We start from the raw sequence: 22,342 nt of genomic DNA on the forward strand, positions 1-22,342 counted from the left end.
GATTTTGTTTACATTTTTTTTGAAATAATCACATTTTAAAAAATAGAAAACTTTTGAAATTGTCTTTTAACTAGTTAAAGCTAGTTATTAATGCCATTAATTAATAACTTATTATTTTATTAATAAGCTAATTAATTAATTGGCATTAGTGAACATATCTGACTATTGATGAGGGTGTTACAATTAACTGAAATTAATTTGGGGATGCAGGCATTTTAAAGACTGAGAGAAGACACTATTGTAGATGCTTTTACACTTGACCAACAATATAATCAGTCAGTGATGCGCAAATGTCTAGTTCTATGCACTATATAAATGAATGAAGAGTCAGTTATCCCTAAAAGCTTGTAAGTAAATTTAGGGAAACTTTCTTGTTTATATACAACCTGTATGAGGCCTTCTTTTCCCCTATCCCCTCCTCTAAGCAGAATGACAATCACATAATAGATAACCCACATTAAGAGTTGATTCTACTTGTTCTTTTAATACAGGTGCTTTATTTTTAAGATTGATCAGTTTCTCAGATTCCCAAACTGCATAATTTTTTTCTGAATATGGGAGCAAAAAAAAGAAATGGACATTTTGTATACAAACTCTGATCATTCTCTGAGGTCTGGTTATTTAGTCACTAAGTCGTGTCCCACTCTTGTGACTCTATGGACTGTAGGCTGCCAGGCTCCTCTGTCCATGGGATTTTCCAGGCAAGATTACTGGAGTTGCTATTTCCTTCTCCAGGGCATCTTCCTGACCTATCTGTAAAATATTATCATTAATAACTGGATATTATTAAAATACATGCCTGCCAATGTAGGAGACATAAGAGACTGGGGTTCCATCCCTGGGTTAGGAATATCCCTTGGAAGAGGGCATGGCAATCCTCTCCAGTATTCTTGCCTGGGGAATCCCATGGACAGAGGAGCCTGGCGGGCTACAGTCCATAGTGTTGCAGTCTGAAGTTGCAAAGACACGACTGGAGCGACTTAGCACACACGCACTCAAGCGAGGACTCAGTAATGTGTCATGTTAATTTGCGGATGTTGTGGATCAGATTAATTGGATGTTATTAAAATACATACCAGAAGAGGGCAGCACCACCAAGGCCCCCAATAGTGACATCAGTCAGACCATCACCATTTAAATCCATTTCTCCGTGAATAGACTGGCCAAAAAATTTCAGTGTCTCGCCATCTCCCCCTGATGGAATACGCTGTGAAAATACCAACAGAGAGTTTTTAATGTCAGAAGAGTCTCTTGAAAAACCGTTTCAAATAAATCTGAGAACTTGGATTGGTTGACAAAAAATTTAAATGAGAGATCTTTTGGAAACCTGCCCAAGAGGCCCCTCATGTGGGGACAAGAAGAATTACTCAGATGTTCCCAAAGGATATTCTTTTTATAGTGCAGACAAAGTCATCTCAGGGTTATTGACACCAGAGAGAGGGAAAAATATTATATAACGTCATCTTGTCTAATCCTCAAGGAAAACATTATGAGTAATTGGCTCTGCTTTCTAGTTTCTGTTCAATTCCATTACACAGAGATATATAAGGGTACTGGAAACACATCATACAAGCAAGAGGGGGAGTGGAAAATTATCCTAGGGTCAATTTGGGGTTCACTGAACTTTGAGCCTGGGTATAAAGAATACATTCCATCAAATACATTTTTCAATATGTCATCTTTACTGTCTGTCAAAAATGGTACTAAAAGTCAAGAGCATAATAGATTCTATTTCATTCACATGTATCCACAGTGTTGGGAAGCACAAATGAATAGGGAGTTCTCATGCACATTACCATACATAATGTGTTTGGCATCTGTACTTCCTAACTTAGCTCAGGTTCAAGCTGATAGCATTTTAACAGAACCCGATGGCAGGGAGTCCTGACAAACTCTCCCTAAACCTGGAGTCTCCTTATCCTATCTTCCACTTGAATGTCATAAAATTTAAGAAGCCAAATAAGGCAAAGCAAATGAAAACATCTTTCAAGCCTAAAGGTTTGTGGTTCACTGGAAATTGTTTCCTTATATTTTTCAGCAGAGAAATCAGGAGTTATTGACCCCACTGCTTCTGGAGGGCTTGATTCAGTTTGATTCTGGATCATTCCATACACAGGCAGCACCTCTAGTTACCATAGCAATGAATGAGCACATTTCTCACCTATTCTTGGGAAAGCATTCTGCCAATAATTAAACAAACTCAACTCTAATATTCTTTATTGTTTTTGTTGCTTAAAGCTGCATCTTGATTTATCATCATTTTACAAAACAATTGCTGATAAGAATCTAGTCTACTTATTAATGATTTTAAAATCCTTATTTTTATATTGCAAATGCCACTCCATTAAGTTTGAGGTATTGAACCAGAATGAATAATGTGAAGAACACAAGAAACTCCTGCTTCCAGTACCTGATTCCATCACACTCCAATAGTTAATATTGCCTGTTTCCGGTTATGAAGTACCATGAAGATTTTTAAAAGAAGCAAATCACTTATTAAACAGATCGGAGTCTTGTTAGTTAAAATATATTACTGAAATATGCCCTTTATTTTGTTTTTCACTATTAACATCATTATGACAATGAAAAATTAAGGACAACTTCACAAGGCATGAATAGATTTTGAGAATTCTGTTGACTATGGAGCCAAAGAACATTTACAAATAAAAAGAAATAACTGTTGTTCTGTTTTTCTTTTCATACATAAGTTAGAAAAGTAGTGAATTCTATTTTATTCATAAGTAGTTGTTCAATGTCCAATTAACTATGGTTACTTAAAAACAGACAATTGCATTAGAAGAATCCCTTTAAATTCTTTTACTTTTGTCATACATAAAACACTTCTGTAAATGGACATTTGTCTCATGTAGGAAAAAGTTCTAATTTATATATTAGGCTCTAATTTATAGAGTCATTAGCTGACAATAAATTTAAATCAAGAACAATAGAAATCCCCTGCAGGTTAAACTTAATTATTCAGAGTTTTTACAAGAGGGATTACTTGGTAGAAAATTATAAACCTTCAGAAGTCCAAATTTATTTTTATGAAAATACAGCAATTTAATTCATAAATATAAAATTAATGTGATTTTATTATAAAAACATGGGTACTGAATATAAAAACCATTTCTTCTCCTTTATTGGCTAAATCATATAATTACTATTCTCTTACTCAGAAAGTGGTACCCTGTGTTTAGGATCAGACACACTGTAGTTGGTAAACAGCATCGTTAAAAAGTGCTCTTTCGTTCTACGTTTTTGCCATTTCAAAAGATCAAGTCAATTGTAAAGCAATTATCCTTCAATTAAAAAAAAAGATTAAGTCATGAAGACAAGGCATATGACAACAGAAAAGAAAAACTAGACAAAATAAAATATTCAATACAAGTAATTCTACTATGAAGAAAACTTAGAAATCTAGTTTCCCAAGAGTCAGAAGGAAAAATTAAATAGTTCGTGAAGCAAGACAGGTAATGCCTGGTATTGAACCCACTTATCAATTAAGGGCAAGAATCACAGGATTAGAAACACACAAATAATATAATAAACCAATGCTTTCTCAATGACTGATAAAATTTTAAAAACCCCATACATTGCTACTGACTGTATGACTATATACCATTACTGTATTTTGGTAACATCCACGCCTGTTACACTAAGATAATAAATAAATGAAGGAATCTGTAGGCTTCACTTCTTACTTGTGCGTACTCCTCTCTTATAGTCTTGCCACTTCCGTGATAAATGTACACAGCTCCTCCATGATCATCTTCCAGGGGCGCTCCGATCACGATGTCATTAAACCCATCAAGGTTGAGATCTTTCACAGCAGCAATAGCTGTTCCAAAACGAGCCCCACATGGCTCGTTTCTGTTTTCCTTTGTGCATGAGTTGTGCTTCAGAGATGAACAACAAGTCTGCTTAATGGGTTCCAGGCTCATTTGATATTCAAACCTTGTCTGGAAGAAAGATAAACAGAATCCTTATGGATTTCTGTCATAACTACAGCAGAGCAAAGTTTTAAAGTATGTACTAAATCAGTGCTATTAAAGATCATTTGTACCTGAAGGGTAAAGTTTGCAAAATTTCTTAAGACTTGTGTCTATATGAGAGCAAAGTGAGAAATTTCCACAGATTATAGGAGTGTAGACAAGGATGTACTGAGGCTTTTAATGGAGTCTCTTTTTAATGTAATCAAATGAGTATATAATTCAACAGCAACTTTTTAAAGCTGAAGAGCTGAATTTTTAAATTCTCATTTTGTGTCACTATCCTTTCTTTACCTATTATTGTGTTTTCGGAAAAGTCTCTCCATATGCTTCCCTATAAAGGACAGAAATGATGAACAGGAACACAGTTTCTTGGGAAAAAGGGAAAAACAGAACAGGACCAAAAAATGTTGACAGGAGGAATCAAAAAGATGATAGGGAGAAAGACATATAATTTATGATTTAAAATAATTAAATGGAAAAGACTAAAAATTTAACAAGCTAAATAGATACATCCCAACTCTGCTGTAAACAGCAAAAATTCTTCTAATGAAGAAGTCAAGAATTATTTCACTTAGCAAATGATGTCTGAGGCTATGATCAGAAAAACAAACATCTCACTGCAGCTGAGTGAAGTATTCCAAAGCCCACAGCAGTTTGCTCAGTGTTTGGTGTGACCGCCATAACATTCACTACTTCTCTGCGGTCTTTCCTCACTCCTCCCTTTACACACACATGTGTGTGCCCATGCACACTCACACAGAGCTTGAACTGTTAATGTGACCCACTCCTAGACCAGAGCTCACAAATGGTTGCCCTGTGAATTTAACAATTTAGTGAAATGTATTTATCTTTATTCTATATACTCTTAATAAAGTTCACATTTATAAGCAGAAAATATCTAACTGTTTGAGTTATTTTGCTACAATTCTAAATGTTAATTTAGAGGCTGAGGGGATAGTAAGGTAGATTGGCCCCGAAAGCTTCTTTGTTCCTTTTGCAGAGTGAGTGAAAAATTAGAACATTATTAACTGAAATTTTAAGAAACAAAGAAAGAGACTTTCCTGAATTTCTACCAAAGTAACCGTTACCTGATTCAGAGCGTAGACATACACTTTTCCTTGTTCTTCCTTCTCTCTTCCCATGAACATGGGAGCCCCGACTAGAAGAATGTCAGTATTAGAATCTTTATCAATGTCAGTTGTCGTTAAAACACTTCCAAAGTAGGAACCGATCTAGGACACAAGACAAAACAGAACAAAACAGTCTGATAAACATCAGAACCTCTCAAGGAAACTAAAAACCTGCATTTCTCTTATACCAATCGAGAAGAGTATCTGGGATTCAGATGCCAAAGAAAATGAAATACAGAAATTGATGCTACCTGAGAGCTATTGGTTCTACATGAAGTTAATGAATATGAGTCAGTTCCATCCAGGAGGATGAGCAGCTGTCATATTAGAGTCTGTAGCTTGAGAATAAGAGTAAGGATTTTCTTTGGATTTTTACCCTAACTTCTCTTCTGCGTGAATTAGAAAAGACCAGTAAGAATACAACAATTTTTTAAATGAAATGAACAATACAGGGCATTTCCCAGTGGCTTCAGTATATGCTTGAATACAGTAAAGTGAAAATATAAACTGAAATACACCATAAGGAATTGAATTGCCTTGGAACATCGGGGCAGCATATTTTACCTAAGAGTCTTAGAAGACTGTCTGCTTGACAGAATGGCTAAGTCTTGTCCCAGCAGCCACGGGAGGTAGAGGAATATAAAAGGATTGCTGGGGGACCACGGTCTAGCAGGATTATATGTTCTCTTTAATGACAGGAATGAGTTTTAGGGAAATCCAGGGTACTTGTGCTTCACTAAGTGCAATAACTTTTCCAAATATTGACTTGTGTTTGAAATTTGATGCTTTTATAATTTTCTCTTTGAAACTTCCTGTCTTGGCCTCTATGATGTTACTTTTGCTCTCCTGGTTCTACCACTATATTATAGATCAGGCTTTCATATTTACGACTCCTTTCTCTCCTTGCATCCCCTAGATTGTGACCTCCCCTAAGTTCAGACCTGCAACTATTCTATTCCCTTAGATAATTAATCCTTCCCTAACAATCCCCACTATCTTAACTGGCAAATTTCACTCCATCCTCTGCAAGACCCCCCCAGTTCTACAATTTTACACATTGCTAGACATTTAGACAATTGCTAGACACTGGTTTTTTGAATGTCCTTTTCTCACAGGTTTATGAAGGGTTTAAAAAGTCTTCGCTTTTTAGATTGAATTAATTACAAATACAACTAAAATTTTTTAAGATCTGACAATATTGGCCCTTCATTCTTACATGGCAATAGCCATACAGAGTTGAGCTGGGGCTAAGCCACAAGCTGCCCAGGCCTTGGCTCCCGCTTCCTGTTGTCTTCTGCCCAGCAGCTTTTTAATTGGCTCTACCTCCCTGCCCCTTGCAACCATTTGAATTTGCGCTCACTGTTATAGAAAACATGTCTAAAACCAAATACCACTAAAAAAAAAAAAATTTTTTAAGGCTTGAGTTGCTGACATTTTAGTCATGGTGCCTTCTTTCTCCCAGACTTGAAACTCAAATTTTCATGATTTATATCATTTGTGATACTCTCCTCAAATGCTCATAAGTTTTTTTTTTTTTTTACATATTTTACATTTCCTGGTTTTTAGACAACTAATAGAGTGATAACAGATCTAAGGGGCTTCCCTGGTGGCTTAGTGGTAAAGAATCTGCCTGCAATGCAGGAGATGCAGGAGATGTGGGTTTGATCACTGGGTCAGGAATATTCCCTGGAGAAGGAAATAATGCACTCCAGTATTTTTGCCTGGGAAATCCCATGGACAGAGGAGAGTGACTGCCTATAGTCCACGGGATCACAAAGAGTTGCACACGACTGAGCAACTGAGCATGCAAGTATACAACAGACCTAAGATGTCATCCAAATGATTTATTTTACCATCTTGTCAATTCTTCCTTATTTATGTCTGCCACATCCCTTCCTTTTCCACTTTTATTGTTGATCTATCATTTCAGGTTCTTTTCACCTCATCCTTGACCTCCAACAAGAGCCTTGTTTTTATTGTTGATGCATTTTCTGATTATGGGCAAAGGGCTAACAACACCCTCTCACCTGCTAAATGAGAATCTGACCTTTGGCTTACTCTAACTGTGTAATACGATGAGAGAAGGATTTCAACTACAACACTTAGCAACATTGAGTGTGGTTACAAAACCTCTGATTGGGATGTTGCATTTAGGCTGGGGGGAATGATAAATACTTGATGGAAATAATATATTTTGGGTTTCCTAGAAAGCAGTGACTCTTGAAACTTCATGCCTTTAACAAGACCCAGGGAAGCTATGTCTATGGTGCTACTAGAAAAGATCTTGCCTCCTGTAGGGCTTTAAAGCCAGGGCAGCAACTGTGCCTGCTTAAAGCATCTGTCTCTTGGCAGCTCAGCTGGGTGCCTGTCAGGGTTCCTGCAGGAGAGGGAGGCTGGCACTGCCCTGCCCTTCTGAGTATTTCATGTGTGTGTGGGGGGCGGGGGCGGGGGCAGGTAAACTAGAGAGTTGGAATATTTAGTGAAGCCCAAGAATGCCGCCATCCCATGAGGAATGTAGAATAAAACTAATACAATCTCATTCTAGAATATTTGGAAAATGCAGAAAATTATGAAAAAAGGAATAAAAATTACTTAAATTATCACAATTTAATAACCAACAATAGCATAGATGTTTATTTCAATTAAAAAATATTTATATATAGTTATGTTTGCATATTGCATATATAGTTTTTCTTAAATTACTTTTAATATTCAATATTATCAAAAGAGAATTCTCTGATTTTACATGTTACAAATTATTTCCCATCACCTCCAGGAGAAAATCTGAATTCTGAACTCTACCTACCACTCAAAACCTCACACAATTGGGACCTACTTTTTTTAACTGGCTCTTTCTGCCTATCTACATTGTCTTTCCTCTAGACTAGCCCACATTTTATCTCCTAGGAAGACTTTCTATACCAATCTTAGCTTATGGCTCTTTCCATCTTCCGAATTTACTATCTGTGGCACTGGCACTTCCATACTTCTTACTGTCTGAGATTCCTTTTGCATTTATTTATATGTCTGTATCTACATCAGTATCTATTTTTCTTACCTCTATCTCCATCCAGCTGAAATATCCTGATGCCAAAGATGCAGATAAGTTTATATACCTCCAAGAAACCTAACACGAGACCTTATATACCATGGATGTTGAATATGGGTGCGCTGTTTTTAAAAAAATTTAGGACAATCAGACCAGATCAGATCAGATCAGTCGCTCAGTAATGTCAGACTCTTTGGGACCCCATGAATCGCAGCACGCCAGGCCTCCCTATCCATCACCAACTCCCGGAGTTCACTCAGACTCAGGTCCATCGAGTCAGTGATGCCATCCAGCCATCTCATCCTCTGTCGTCCCCTTCTCCTCTTGCCCCCAATCCCTCACACCATCAGAGTCTTTTCCAATGAGTCAACTCTTCACATGCGGTGCCCAAAGTACTGGAGTTTCAGCTTTAGCATCATTCCTTCCCAAGAAATCCCAGGGCTGATCTCCTTTAGAATGGACTGGTTGGATCTCCTTGCAGTCCAAGGGACTCTCAAGAGTCTTCTCCAACACCACAGTACAAAAGCATCAATTCTTTGGTGCTCAGCCTTCTTCACAGTCCAACTCTCACATCCATACATGACCACAGGAAAAACCATAGCCTTGACTAGATGAACCTTTGTTGGCAAAGTAATGTCTCTGCTTATGAATGTGCTATCTAGGTTGGTCATAACTTTCCTTCCAAGGAGTAAGCATCTTTTAATTTCATGGCTGCAGTCACCATCTGCAGTGATTTTGGAGCCCAGAAAAATAAAGTCTGACACTGTTTCCACTGTTTCCCCATCTATTTCCCATGAAGTGATGGGACTGGATGCCATGATCTTCATTTTCTGAATGTTGAGCTTTAAGCCAACTTTTTCACTCTCCACTTTCATCAAGAGGCTTTTTAGTTCCTCTTCACTTTCTGCCATAAGGGTGGTGTCATCTGCATATCTCAGGTTATTGATATTTCTCCCGGCAATCTTGATTCCAGCTTGTGTTTCTTCCAGTCCAGTGTTTCTCATGATGTACTCTGCATATAAGTTAAATAAACACAGTGACAATATACAGCCTTGACGTACTCCTTTTCCTATTTGGAACCAGTCTGTTGTTCCATGGCCAGTTCTAACTGTTGCTTCCTGACCTGCATACAAATTTCTCAGGAGGCAGATCAGGTGGTCTGGTATTCCCATCTCTTGAAGAATTTTCCACAGTTTTATTGTGATCCACACAGTCAAAGGCTTTGGCATAGTCAATAAAGCAGAAATAGATGTTTTTCTGGAACTCTCTTGCTTTTTCCATGATCCAGAGGATGTTGGCAATTTGATCTCTGGTTCCTCTGCCTTTTCTAAAACCAGCTTCAACATCTGGAAGTTCACGGTTCACATACTTTTGAAGCCTGGCTTAGAGAATTTTGAGCATTACTTTACTAGCGTGTGAGATGAATGCAATTGTGCGGTAGTTTGAGCATTCTTTGGCATTGCCTTTCTTTGGGATTGGAATGAAAACTGACCTTTTCCAGTCCTGTGGCCACTGCTGAGTTTTCCAAATTTGCTGGCATATTGAGTGCAGCACTTTCACAGCATCATCTTTCAGGATTTGGAATAGCTCAACTGGAATTCTGTCACTTCCACTAGCTTTGTTCGTAGTGATGCTTTCTAAGGCCCACTTGACTTCACATTCCAGGATGTCTGTCTCTAGGTCAGTGATCACACCATCGTGATTATCTGGGTCATGAAGATCTTTTTTGTACAGTTCTTCTGTGTATTCTTGCCATCTCTTCTTAATATCTTCTGCTTCTGTTAGGTCCATACCATTTCTGTCCTTTTTCGACAGAAATGTTCCTTTGGTATCTCTAATTTTCTTGAAGAGATCTCTAGTCTTTCCCATTCTGTTGTTTTCCTCTATTTCTTTGCATTGATTGCTGAAGAAGGCTTTCTTATCTCTTCTTGCTATTCTTTGGAACTCTGCATTCAGATGTTTATATCTTTCCTTTGCTCCTTTGCTTTTCGCTTCTCTTCTTTTCACAGCTATTTGTAAGGCCTTCCCAGACAGCCATTTTGCTTTTTTGCATTTCTTTTCCATGGGGATGGTCTTGATCCCTATCTCCTGTACAATGTCATGAAACTCATTCCATACAATATATAATTCAATTTACACAGGAAGAATATGAATGGATTAATTTAAAACAACAAGTTTGAAGCTTACCTGTTCTCCATTGAGTGTCTGGAGAATCCTGATGTCTCTGCCCTCCATTCTGTAGATGACAACCTGGCCTGTGTGATTGTACCTCGGCTGTCCAGCAATGTAGAGCACATCTCCAGGAGTAGTGGCAGAGCTTACTGTGTAACCTAACAAAAGAGAGATGCCAGATATACTTGCTGGCCCCTTAAGAGTCTGCGTGGAATAAATCAAGATCTATTTTAAATGGCTGGGAGAATCATTTTTATATGTTTATATGGACATCTCTTTTTTTGAAAATAAATGTTTTCTTTAATGCAGGTAAATTTGTGCTGGTTAGAGCTGTTAGTTTGTTCCCTGATTATCTACCACAGTTGCTTCATTCTGAAATGTATTTTCCTCCAAACCTTAGATTTTCACTGTTAAAAGGCAAAAATGATATAACAATGACAGAAAAACACACATACATACATACACGTACACAACTCTAGTAATCTCAACCTACTCTTCGGTAATAAACCAGCTGTATTTCATTTGGATGCATGTGCTTATGCTATAGAAATTGATAATTTTATACAGTTGGAATCATAGTTAATGTAAACCTTTTCTGTATCATTGTCTAGGTTTTTAACTGTAATTTCAAGTGGCTGAAGCTTATTTATCTGAATTAAAGTAGAAATGCCTTGTGTTTAAACCTCAGGACCATTTCCTGATGAAATGGTGGAATTTACATGGTTTTTACTTTTTTGGCATAACACTTAAGTCTGCAAAGACATCTTTGAGCACTTACTTTTTTTCTTTCTTTTGGACTTTTTTGATGACAAATTTCAAGGAATAGATTACCAGATCAAATTTTTAATGGTTCTTATAACATCTGACAAATTGTTTTCAGAATATTTGTACTAATTCATTCCATGAACAGCCATTGGAGAGGGTAGTTTCACCAAAATTTCACAAACATTAGGTATATAATTATTTAAAATTGTGGGTGCTCTAATAAATGTTAAACAATATACCTTGCCATGATTTTAATTTTCATTTGTTTGATTAAAAGTGAGCTTGAATAACTATCTCTCATGTTTAATCATTCCTCTTTTTAATTGAGCTTTCATGCCCTTTAAAATTTTAAAGTCTTTAAGACTGATTATTATTAATTTTGAATGAAGAATTAGATTTATTGTTTGTATGTCTAGAGAACAGAGCTAAACAAATAGATAAAAATTACCATGTGCAGATTTCAACTCTACCAAAGGAAGAAATGTTCTAATAACCAGTGCTGGCCACCACTGGAGTAGAAGGCAGAGTATTTTTCCAAATGCCACAGAATAGCATTCCTTACTGAGAAAAAGATTATATTGATAATTTACTTACCAAGTATTTTACCATAAGATAATACTTTTACTTTCTTCCAAAACTTTAAGAGAGAAACAGGTTTTGTACTCAAATATATTTATTTTTACAAATGCTAGGGGAACACAATTCCTCAGCCACATTTTCTTTTGTAAATACTTTTCTTACAATTTCATTGCTTCATCTTAGAGCTTTTTTTTAAAAAAATTACTATACATAATAGACTGTATTCTTTTCCAGACATGTAATGTATTATATTTTTGTTACTAACCACAATATTGCTTAGAAAATAAAAACTTTAGGGTAATGTTTATATAAAAATAAAATGGAAAAGAAAAATGTACAAAACAAAGGTTATTTTATTTCATGTAGGTCTCTTAGAAATATTAAGAAGGGAGTGGGGCGAGAGTGTTAGTACACATGGTTTTTGTTTTTTTTTTTTTGCAATTTCAGAGCTATGAATGCAAACTGGTAAAACAATCTTTAAAAAATAAGTTGAAAATTATGTTTGAGGCTGGAGTTTTTTATTATCTAGTTGACTTTGATGATGCACACTTGATAACTAAACTACTAGCTGAAACCTTCACAGGGCCAGTAACAACCCAGGCAGGTATTCCTGGCTGAAGCTTGGGCGTCTAAAAACAATAACAAGAAAGCAAGAAGGAGGACTCAGTGAAGTCTAATTTTAATGCAAGGAAAATCATTATAAAGATTTAAAAGTTTATACCACTTTCTGAAAAAGAAAGGCACAGAACTGAAGAGAAAGGAAAATTGATGACATAGCTCTGTGTGTGGATTTATGAAGAGTACATCCTGTCAGCTCTCATGATTCACTTCTTGGGAAAAGTGCTAGAATCAGGTGAGGTAACGGGAAACACAGGATCTGTCTTGATTTCATGTGTTTGCCTCACCTCTTTACCTTTCCTCTTGAATCAGTCTGGTGTGATTAGAAATCAGCAAACTGTGGGTCGGGGAAGCAGGGAACAGGATCTTGCCTGTATTTTCACCAGCAGGGCCACTTGCTCAGTGCATATTGGCAAAAGCCAGTTGCTGGGTTACAGAAAGATGGGTGCGTAACTGTCCTGAGGGAGGGTCCATGGCTGGTTCCCGCTGCTTTCTGATCATTATTGGTTACTATAAGATTTTTTAATAGACTGTCTACCTCTTACTTACCTTCCTTCAGAATTTTCATAGTCTAACAACTTTCAATCCACACAGATTGGAAGAACACATTCAAACTCTTCTTAATGTGTAAGCCACACAAGGGAACATTTTGAAACCTTAATTTTAGATTTGGAATAATATTTGGGGGAAAAGCCATTTTTCTCCCTTGATCTCTTTCTGAGTGCTTTTCCATTTTGAAAGAAATCTTACATATATTAGACTTTATATCAGCAAAATATCTAAAGCACTAACCCGTGACTAAGCTAATAAAAAGATTTAAAAAAATCTTCAAAACAAACAAAAAATCATTTTATTACACTGTCAACAATATACCCCCAAATTTCCTTTTTTGGGCAGAGAGGAGTCATATATTATAAATATGTGGTCAGGAGTGAAGGTTCTCAATTTTTTTTGCTTGCAGCAGTATCTTTCAGTCTTGAATTCTCTAAGTCTGCTTTAAGCAAACCATTAACCCAAGGTTTTTGAGAATAATAGATTTAGAGTTCTTTAAGGTTTTTTATTTTTAAAAAATTTAATCATATAATCACTCAGAATACTAAAAATAATATAGTTTTATTTATCAAATAAAGTTATTATTTAATATATTATTAAATGTGGTGTTAATGTGTGAACTTCCTTAGAGTAGTGACAATGTCATTCACATCTTTGAGGATGTCAATATCTTTGTGCACAATATCTTTAATGTTGTAACTGTTCACTACTAATTAGTAGTAGTATTAGTATCAGCTACTCTTAGTAGCTATATAATATACTTGTATTAGTTTTCTATTGCTGCTGTAACAAATTACCACAAACTTGATGGCTTAACACATCACAATTTTATTATCTTATAGGTCAGAAATCAGCCCTAGGTCTCCCTGCGCTAAAATCATGGTGTTAGTAGGGCAGGGTTCCTTCAGATGCTACAGAGAAGAATCCATTTTCTTGCCCACTGTGGCTCCTAGAGACCACTCACATTCCTTGGCTTTTGGCACCCATTTTCCATTTTTAAAGCCAATAACATTAATCTCTCTGACCATTTTTCTATGGTTCTGTCTCTTCCTGTCCACATCCAGGAAAGCTTCTCTGATTTTAAAATCTCATGTGATGAGATTGGGGCCAACCAGGTATCCCAGGCTAATCTCTCATGTCAAGATCCTTAGCTTAATCACATCTGCAAAGTCCCTTTTGTCACATAAGATCTAAGTCTGGAGATTAGGACATGGACATCTTTGGGGTCTATATTCTGCCTATCATAATACTAATAAGAGGAATAATAATACAACAATAGACAACACCTATTGGGGGTCAACTCTCTGTCACAACACTAAGTACCTTACAGGGATTATTTATGCTCATATTCATAACAATGCAAATGTTATATACCTGTGTATGTAAATTATTTTTTATAAATAAGAAAATCAAGGCTTTGAGGAATAAATTAATTTGCCTAAAGTGATAACCAGGGGCAGAGTTAGAAAACAAAGTCAAGACGCCTGTGACCTCAGAGTACCTCTGTACTGTCTGACTGCATACCTAGGGCCACAATCACTTCAAGTCACTTCAAGTATGATGGGATCAGCAGCTTTATAATTTTTATTTTCATGTGCATGATGTTCCGTCAAGTGGATTTACCATTTACTTCACTATTCTCATATTTTTGAACATTTAGGATATGTCATTTTCCTCAATATTATAAGTAACAATACAGTGAAAACAACTATTCCCTTGGCATTCTTAAATAACTTATTTTCCCTTTAGGCTAGATCCTCAAAAGTGAAATTTCTAAGTCATTATGGTGTAAACATTTTTATGAGAACAAATGTTCTCCAATTCTTCTATCTAGGATGGAAAGAAACCTCATGTTAAACTGGTTCTAGATTTCAAGGTATTTTACATATTAACAGAACAGTCTCAAAGACTCATAGGACACGAAGAGCCTTTAGAAACCATCTAACCTAACCTCCTGTCCTCTTTTTAGGTATTCTGTCTCATAGCTCCTATTACACCACTAGTGACTGGGTGGTTCTGTATTGTCTCTTATCCAAAACGATAAGCTTCATCAATGCAGGAATACATTTCCCTTATTTACCTGTTACCCTTAATTTACAGCTGAATATTTGACACACTGCAGGCATTTATTATTTGTAAGTGTTTTCTTGATCAGCCCAGAATCAGCATTTTGGTGTGGTGAAATGAACACTGGAATAAAAATTTAAAAACCTAGATTCCAGTTTCAGATTTGCCATAGTTAACTGTGATATAATATTTCTAGTATTCAGTTTCTTAACTTGGCAAATTAGATGTGTACCAATTGCTTTCTAAAATCTCTTTTAATGCTAAAACTGAATATGAATTTTAATACCAACCCCTTTATTTTACATCACAATCCTTCAAGTATTTAAAAGACATGCAGGGTACGCTGTTTTCTAACCACCATTTTTTTCAGGTTTGGTGGGGAGAGGGATGAGTAGATGGGGATTGTTTTCAGATTTATAGTCTTTAGATAATTTTTTACTGGTGATTCTAGTTCAGCATTTTCTTTTATAATGGGTGATGCTTAGGACAAAGCTTAGAGTATTCTAGCTGCTCTCTGACTAAGGCAGAATGAAATAGGACATTTATGAGAAATAGACTAGACTTCTGTTAGTGCAGTTCAACAACGTGTCTTAAGGGGATTTAGCGCTCACATTATACCTGCTGCTAACTGTTATATATTTTTAATTACCAAAACTCCTCAGACTCCTTATTCTTCTTAAATTCTGTTGCCTCTATAGCTTTAATACATGCCCTCAAATAAAAAGATGTACAGATGTGCCAGTAAAGAGAGAAGAGAAATGCTCCCCCGATATTTGTTAAGTGAATAGAGAGAGCTGGGAAACCATATCCTGAGGGTCCTATCCATCCTGTGAGTGTGTGTTAGTCACTCAGTCATGTCCGACTCTTTGGGACCCCCATGGACTGCAGCCCACCAAGCTCCTTTGTCCATGAATTCTCCAGGCAAGTATATTGGAGTGGGTAGCCATTGCCTTCTCCAGGGGATCTTCCCAACCCAGGGATCAAATCTGGGTCAGGAGATTGCCTGCACTGCAGGCAGATTCTGTACCATCTGAGCCACCAGGGAAGCCCTTCCATCCTAGGCCCTCCCAACTGCTTACTGAGATGGACCAGTGATGGAAGGGTCCCCTGGTATCCCCCAGACAGCTCCCAGCCTGGCACAAATTCAGAATAAAGTGACACCAGACATGTACCTCCTCATTCTAGGCAAGTCTTTGGGAAATCATTACATTACTGGGCTTCAGTTCAATACGTATCTGATTGTCAGCAAAGGTATTAAAGAAAAAGTCATATGACATAACAAGTAAAATGTTTACCTTCCAAAATTAGGACCCATAGAGAGAAACTAATGATAAAAAATATTTAAGAGAATATGGGAGTCTGGGCTTCAGGGTAGCCTGAGTCAAGTTTTCTTTTTCTACCTTTGCTTCCTGTTCACTGGGTCTGAAGCATTTGGTGACATTAACGAGAATACCAGACACAGAGAGATCTCAAAAAGAGTGAATTTCAGCCCAAATCCCTCCCTGTGTAGACAGTCCTTCTGAGAAAGGCCCCTCATATTCTAATATTTTTACTAAGGTTACTCAGAGGCCTGGAAACTTTCATGGGTCCTATAAAATATCTAACTTGTAGAAGTGATCTCTTTTACAAAGTCTGCCTATCTAAGTAAATAATGCTAAAAATTAAAAAAAACACAAAACTTTTCTAAAAAACCAACTTTCTATCAATTACATCCAAACTTTACCTAAATAAGAAGCAAGAGGTTCATTCTTCTTTGTGGACTCAACATTAAAGGTTGTGTTCTGGGGAATTACGCTTTGATCAGCCTTCTGCATGACAACTGTTCCATTCCAATCATAGGCTCCTACTGCTCCAAGCATGATCCAGTCCTGATATCCAAATAGAGAAAACAATGATATTTAACAAAAATAGTAGTGTAAACACGTACATAGCATTAATAGTATGATAAGTACTGTTCAAAGAGCTTTACATATATTAAACCATAAAATTGTCCCCAAAGCCCACTGGGCTAGATTCCATTATTACCACCCCCATTCTACAGAAGAGGAAACTGAAGCAGAATAAGGAAATTTCCCTAGGTTATACACTACAATTGCACCCTGAAATGTCAATATTCCTGTGCAGGGACCATGGAATTAGCACCTTTTCTTCCATCTACTATAAAGAATGTATTTTCTAATCTTGTCTTTTTGCTTTATGGCTGTTAAGAATTCTGGGTCTTGAACATGGACTTCTAGTAAGACCCTTGAATACTTTGACACTGAGAAAAAGATACATATATTTAGCAAATACGTTAAATTAAATATTTTATTTATTTAGATGTATAATTACAGAAGGAAGACCTCAAGCTGATTCATGATTATCAGTACAGTGTAGTGAGCTGTGGGTGTGATAACATGTTTTCCTAATAAGCCTGTGAAATGCTGTTTCCTTTTTTTAAAAAGATTATGACAACTAATAACATTATTTTTTCCTATTAAGAGTTTTCTTTTCCATGTCCATTTTTAAAGTCTTTATTGAATTTGTTATGTGGTTGCTTCTGTTTTATGTTTTGGTTTTTTGGGTGTGAGGCATGTGAGATCTTCTTGACCAGGGATCAAATCCATACTCCCTGCACTGGAAGGCAAAGTCTTAACCATTGGCCCGCCAGGGAAGTCCCCTCTTTCCCATTTGGATTATAAACTACGTGGTCTGAATAACTGCTCATGTCATGAACTGCAACTTGCATCTGTAATGCTGATGTCTCAGTGTTGACTTTGAGAAAGGAAACCTAAAAAAAAAAGACGTTTTCTACCAAGTGGTCAATGTACCTGTGAATAATGAGCACTGAAGCCAGTCTGAGACATTTCCATCTCAAAAGATGCTGCTGATTGGTCCACAGTCGCTGTAACAGAGGAAGAGAGTCGCCTTTAGCACACTACTCATTTGCAGAAGACAGAGACCTAGTACCATCTGTGGTTTTGACCAACCAGAACTTCTAGCATCTTTAGAGCATTTCCAGTGCAAAGATTTCTCAACCCCAAAATTCCTAGGCAGGGCAGGGTAGAGGACCGAGAGGGTTAGCATAAGGGCTGTGTCTCACATTCCTGACAGTTTCCCCACCCTTGTTGGAGGGGCTAAGAGGTCTCCAGTCATGCTTCTGTTCTTGTACTCTGTCTATGTTGGAGCCTATGGAGCTTGGGATCAACATGGTTGAAAGCTCTGTATCACACCCTCATGCCCTGGGTATCCTCCTGCGATTAGGCTAAACTTATTAAAATGTCAGAGGGCCAATAACATTTGATTCACATATTTAAAGAGGTTTCTTGATTCTACCAGCCTCATTGTATTTCCTGTGGTATATCCTCTCAGAATTCCACTGTTTGATAAGGGGTTTAGGGACTCTGGTTTGTATTTTTCCTGATGTCTGACTGTGGGTGTCACTCACAAATCAGGAGGAGTCTTTCTGACAGGACTCCAGGCCACATGCCATTCAACCATACATTTTTTTAAAGATCCTGTACCCATTTTGAAGCTCATTACCGAAACACAGAAACAATCCAGAGCATTCTTTGGGAGTGTGCTGCTCTCAAAGTATTCACCAAGCCAAAGCCACACCCTCCTAAGGGGATTAAGGGAATGCTGATTTATTTGCTTTCAGGAGGGAATTACGGGTTTATTTGGCCTTGCTGATAAATTAAAAATAGCACATAATTCTTTAAAAGTCGATCTACTCTTTCACTGAGGTATGAGAGCAATCCAATTTGTGAACTCAAACTTACTTACTAGTTATTTTACCTGTATAAAGTTGTTAACAGATACATCAGTAATTGCCTTTTAAAGGACTAGATTAAACGGAGAAATCAATCAAGAATTCAACTATGTCATTTTACTCTCACATACAAATTGTCCTCTAATTTAAATGACTAAAATGCATTTTAACTTTAATTTGAAACTTTATTTTGGTTTCACAATGGGGTAAGATGCTTTACAATTTATCTCTGCAAGATCAAAGAATGAAGTAGTGGGGACCTACATATTTCCAGCACCTTCCCCTGCTGCTGCTCTGTTTACAACTGAGAACAGACAGAAGGAAGTTCTGTGGAATTCTGCCTGCTCAGGCTTCATCCTGGTGAAGCACATCATGCATCCTTGAACTTCTTGTTGTCAACTTCTCCCTGGACTTGCTCATGGGCTTTTTCCAAGGGCTTGATGGGAAAAGGGGACATTAGTTTACCCATTTTATTGGGCAAAAGCTGGTGTGTTCACCTCACTAGGAGGCACTGTCCTTTGGGCAAGCATGATTTTCACACTTGCTGCTATTTGCCATCTAAAGATAAATGTTGATAGGAAATGGAGATTTCCCAAGTAACAAGGAAAGGTAGCCCTTTCGGATCTCATTATGAAAAAAAATCAGAAATAAACTAGTAAAAACACTGCTTTTGGTTAGCCCTGAAAGTATAATGATAAAGATATGGGAGACATTTTTAAACCTGAGGAGTTCCTTATAAGATGATTTCTTTTTTAAATATGGAGGTACTTCTTGGAGTACATAGCTGCTCCAATGTATAATCTTTATCTCATGGTGTGGTTAGGTTAGAAAGTACCTGAAAATGTCATTTAAAGCAGATGAATCGCTCCTCCATCCAATACCTCATATAGGCTTCATTCCTACACATCTTAGGTTATATTTACTTACTTAAGATGAGATTTAGAAATGTATTATAACTGTATTATGTATTTAGACTGTATTATGCTCAACTAAGTAATTTTTCTTTTAAATGATTCTTTCAGATTGTTTTTATTATACCTGGTCCATGTTATTAAAAACTGAACATGCACAAGGACTTGGAAAACCCAATATAGTTCCTTAAGGCCAGCCAAAGTCATAATCCAGCATATTAGTAAATGATACTTGGCTAGCTGTTGTGACACCAAGGCCACTTAAAAGTGACTTGTACACAAAACACAGGAGAGCCAAGTTCATTAGAAGCAGCTGTGACTTTAGACTAATAAGGTGAGTGTTCTGTTTCTAAAGGCACAGGGTAAAGAAGCCAGGGCAGAAGGAAACCAGAAAAATTCAGTCTGGGTGGGCTGTAGATCCCCATCATCTCTGAAACAAACTTCTTCCTTATTGGTTGCAGTCCAGTCATGAAATCGACAGGGTGAGTCATAATCACATTTTTTTTTAATTGAAAGATAACAGAGTAGAATGGAAGTGATGAAACTATCAGAGTGCAACACATATAATAAGGGTTTTGGGGGAAATTTTTTTTATATGTATACATATGTGTGCACTGGGTCACTAAGCAAAATGTATTGATTTTCATGAGTCACTATCAAAAAAACTTTGAAAGCCATTACTCTAAACCATTTTCTTTCCTTTCACTACTTTTAAATATTCTCTGTCTGTCACTTTTCCCAGCCACTTAATGCTCAGTTAAAACGGTCTACAATTTTTCAGTGATGTCTCTTTCTCATTTTGTCTTTCTATTTCCCATTATCAGGTTATATCAGGGAGATGGAGAAGGTGCTTGTAAGTTTCTGTGTTTAAGGTAAGAAACAACAGTCCTCAGCATGGCCTGTCCTCACAAGGACAGAGTCAATAGGATTCAGACAGAGCAGAACAGCAGAACGGTTTGGAGGTTTCTCATCCTAGGTTGAGAAACAAAGACATGTTCTCTGACTCTCCAGATCATCAGAGAATGTGAACAAGAGACTTTTTCAGTGTGCCTGGCATAACAATTCTGAAGACTTTTTTTTTTTCCCCCTCAGGGAAGATCTAGTTCCAAAATCATTTGTTCCTTGATGTCTCTACCTCAGGCAGAGGAGGGAATGCCATGAGTTGTTATTCCCAATAGCCAGTTGCTATTGAAAAATCAAAGAAAAAATTTACAAAGAAGTAGCATGACTCAGACAAATATAGTGAACCAATATTTTGCTGCCATGGGTCTTGAGGCAGAGCTCCATGAAGACCTTTCAAAAGGGCAAGGAGCAAAACAGAAAATAAATGAATGAAGGAGATGTTGTATAAGAACTGTCCCACAGAAGCCCAAAATGAGAAATAAAAACGTGAGCTAGTGTCTCCATTTTCTAAACTTGTGTCACAGGAAAGGAATAAAACACACGGGCACATTTTTGTTTTTGCGTATCTGTTGGACTATTGCCTTCATCGGGCCCTCACATCAGTACTGCCATGTCCTTACAAAGAGAGCTGCCAGCAGACAGAGTGCTACAGGACAGATTTATAGAAAAAGGGCATTGTTCCATGGTGGCTGCTGTACACAGTAAAAACACATCAGCCATGTGGTAAAAACAAACACAAAAACCCATTGAGTTTGAATTGCAGACAGAACATTCAGGCTTATGAGGAAAAGTCATACCTTCCAGGGCGAAGATTCTTTCTCCCAGAGCTTCAACAATAGTGACTAATGCCAATTCATCAGAGACATTGAAGAAATGCTTTTCAGTGGGTTCACTTGCTATTGATTTTATTTCCTCCACAAATTTTTCAGTGCTCAAATTTCCTCGGTTATAGCTGCCAAGAATCTAAGTCATCAAAAACAGCAAGAATATCTTTTAAATTCTAGATGTTAAACAAGAATCTCAAGCATTTTGTCAATAAGCAAGGCAGTATATGTTAGCATATAGTTCCTTGTTGTTTAGTAGCTAAGTTGTGTCTAAATCTTTTGTGACCCCATGGATGGTAGCACTCCAGGTTCCTCTGTCCTTGGGGTTTTCCAGGCAAGAAAACTGGAGTGGGTTGCCATTCCCTTCTTCAGGGGATCTTCCTGATCCAGGGACTCTTTACTGTTGATCCACCAGGGAAGCTCATATAGTACTGTGGCATAATGCAATTTTTATGTACTTCCACATTCCTATAAGGGTAATTTTCAGAATCTGTAGATTCTTTAATATTAACTGTTTTATATTAATTCTCTAATATATACTGTAATTGCTGTAGAAAAATATAAAGGGTAATCCTGTACCCTTCCAAAGTTTCTTCTCTGCCATTCCTGTGTCCCTCTTTATTAACAGCTATATCTTTAAAAGTAATGTTACAGTTTCTGAGTATCTCTGATATTATTCCAGTCAGTGACATCACCATTTGCTGGCAAAAGCTAACAGCCAGTGAATTGCTTGATCTCAAACAGGCAGTACTTCCTGAAACTCTTACCAAGGGGAAGTCAGACATGTATATTTTTTAAACAGATGTTGGACTAAGTAGTAATCTAACTTGGCAATCTAGAAAATAAACAATTGGGACATTCCTGTTTGAAACAAAATGCTTAAGACAGAAACATTCTTTTTAACAGAGAAGAGACAGAGGCAGGAATTATCTGCTATCAGTTCAGTTCAGTTGCTCAGTTGTGTCTGACTCTTTGCAACCCCATGAATCGCAGTACGCCAGGCCTCCCTGTCCATCACCAACTCCCGGA

At 37.1% G+C, this 22,342-nt stretch overlaps 1 protein-coding gene across 2 annotated transcripts in view; it reads right to left on the bottom strand.

Moving 5' to 3' along the window:
- The window catches only part of ITGA1 (integrin subunit alpha 1), a 181,634-nt gene that overhangs the window by 44,939 nt on the left and 114,353 nt on the right, over positions 1-22,342 (bottom strand). For both annotated transcript variants that reach the window (XM_059878883.1, XM_059878884.1), the window contains 7 exons: positions 21,287-21,452; positions 17,735-17,808; positions 16,648-16,792; positions 10,359-10,501; positions 5,081-5,224; positions 3,702-3,959; positions 1,077-1,207 (listed from right to left, as the gene is read on the bottom strand). In XM_059878883.1, the coding sequence (XP_059734866.1) occupies positions 1,077-1,207; positions 3,702-3,959; positions 5,081-5,224; positions 10,359-10,501; positions 16,648-16,792; positions 17,735-17,808; positions 21,287-21,452 (1,061 nt within the window). The remainder of the gene's footprint in view (positions 1-1,076; positions 1,208-3,701; positions 3,960-5,080; positions 5,225-10,358; positions 10,502-16,647; positions 16,793-17,734; positions 17,809-21,286; positions 21,453-22,342) is intronic.

Source organism: Bos taurus, chromosome 20, assembly GCF_002263795.3.
Source record: "Bos taurus isolate L1 Dominette 01449 registration number 42190680 breed Hereford chromosome 20, ARS-UCD2.0, whole genome shotgun sequence".
In the NCBI taxonomy this organism is placed as follows: Eukaryota; Metazoa; Chordata; class Mammalia; order Artiodactyla; family Bovidae; genus Bos; species Bos taurus.